Source organism: Octopus bimaculoides, chromosome 25, assembly GCF_001194135.2.
Source record: "Octopus bimaculoides isolate UCB-OBI-ISO-001 chromosome 25, ASM119413v2, whole genome shotgun sequence".
NCBI classification, from domain to species: Eukaryota; Metazoa; Mollusca; class Cephalopoda; order Octopoda; family Octopodidae; genus Octopus; species Octopus bimaculoides.
Window position 1 is genome coordinate 30,344,111 of NC_069005.1, and position 2,034 is coordinate 30,346,144.

The following is a 2,034-nucleotide window of genomic DNA, read 5'->3' on the forward strand; positions in this document are numbered from 1 at the left end:
CACATAATATATACACGCATTTAACACACATACACACACATAATATATACACGCATTTAACACACATACACACATACACACACAGATATAATATACACAGGCACATACAGGTATACACACATTAAACAGGAATAATACATTCAGATAGAATACACAAAGTTTTAAGTTATTTCTTTAGATTTTTCATCTTTCACTGACAAAGAGGGGTAGACAGAGAGAAGTTAATGAAGAGGACAGTTACTAGAGAAAGAGAGAGAGAAAGAGAGAGAGAGAGAAACTTACCGGTAAGAATAGCTTGATCAATTCTGAGAGTTGTGGAGAAAATTTTGAGTATACGGATGTCAGCGGGTACCTGGTCACCAACTGTGGAGAAAGAAAGGGAAACAGTGTTAGACAAAGATTGATATGAACTAGCAAGAGTACTGGGGTATATGGTTTCAGGGGTGAAGGCGCATGGCCTAGCAGTTGGTGGTGGGGATTGCACTCACAATTGCTAGATTATGGTTTCAATTCCTGGACCAGATTGTGTGTTATTTTCTTGAGGAAAACAAGCAAAACACTTCACCTCCCATTGCTCTGTGATCATTTCGACACCAGGCATGCAGTACACCATGCACCTGTACGATCAATGTCAATTTGATGGAGGGAGTGAGCTAATGTACAGTGTAAGCACTTGGTCGCTATAAAGACCTTATCTGTACAGGTTGTTCAGCAAAGAAACTGCAGAATCCTAATCTGTCATTTATGACAAGAGAGACCACCATGTTATTTGGACATAAAACACAAGGTATATTTATGATGATGACTATGGTGCCTGCCTCCAATTTCTTCCAATGTTTCCCGTACGAGACCTTGTCAATTCCTATTATAACATATAAAGGGAAAACATCTTACCTGAGACATCAACAATATCTCCAGGGACCAAGTTACTGGCACGGATTTTCTGCACTCCCCTGTAGTTTTGTCGTACCACTTTAGCAATTTCTGGCTCATATTCTTTAAGAGCTTCAATCGCACTTTCAGCATTTCTTTCCTAAAAGTCAACGGAGAAAAAAAAAAAGAAAAATTATTACATGGTGAAGCTATTCATGGATGTAATTGTTTACTTTTAGAATGACATTGTAGGGTAGTGTGAGAAGCCGGAACCAGTCAGTTTGAACATAAATCATATAGAATACCTGGGCTGGATATGGCCAGTTTAAATGCTGAAGGGTTAAACCTGGAGGTTAGTATCACAGAACCAGGGCCAGTGTCAAGCAGGCTGGGATCAAAAGGGTTAAAGCATGTAATATAAGCCCACATATAGTGCTCAGGATGAATTTTTTGAGACCCTTTATTGGGCGGAAAATATGTCTTCTATGCCATCAAAAATGGTAAATTTATGGAAATAAGACAGACGAACTTAAGGTCTGAGATGAGAATGAATTGTTATAATTATTAACTTAATATATTTAAAATTATTTACATCTAGATTACATTTCAATCACTTTGATCTGTCATCAGGTGATATAGTTCTGGATATGACTGCATGGTTAACAAGTTCGATCCATGACCACATGGTCTTGGGTTCAGTCCCACTGCATAGAATCAAACAAAGGAAAGGGTCTTCTACTTTAGCCTCAGTTTAACCAATGTCTTAACCAATGTCTTAAGAATGAAAATTCAGATGGAAACTGTATGAAGAATGAAAACCTATCAGCAAGCAGTGGCAATGGTTATAATTCTTTATAAACACACATTTACACACACACACGGCAGACTTCCACACAGTTTCCATTTACCAATTTTACTTACAAAGCATTGACCAGCCTAAGGATATAGAAGACGCTTGCCTAAGGTGTCACGTAGTAGGATCGAACCTGAAACCATGTGGTTGCAAAGCAAGTTTCTTAACCAAATAGCCATACCTGTGCCCATTTTTAAAACAATAGCCAATAAAATAAATCTATTTGGCCAATGCTGAGCTGAGTCAAAATACAGCTACAATCACCCCCCAGCAAGAAAATAAATATGTAGACAGAAGAGGGGGGGGGG

The 2,034-nt window shown here is 38.3% G+C and overlaps 1 protein-coding gene across 1 annotated transcript in view; it reads right to left on the reverse strand.

Annotated features, from left to right (window-relative positions):
- The window catches only part of LOC106880767 (sarcoplasmic/endoplasmic reticulum calcium ATPase 1), a 119,941-nt gene that overhangs the window by 61,783 nt on the left and 56,124 nt on the right, over nt 1-2,034 (reverse strand). Inside the window, exons 5-6 of the mRNA XM_052976842.1 lie at nt 895-1,033; nt 283-363 (exon numbers count right to left, since the gene is read on the reverse strand). Coding sequence (XP_052832802.1) covers nt 283-363; nt 895-1,033 — 220 coding nt within the window. The remainder of the gene's footprint in view (nt 1-282; nt 364-894; nt 1,034-2,034) is intronic.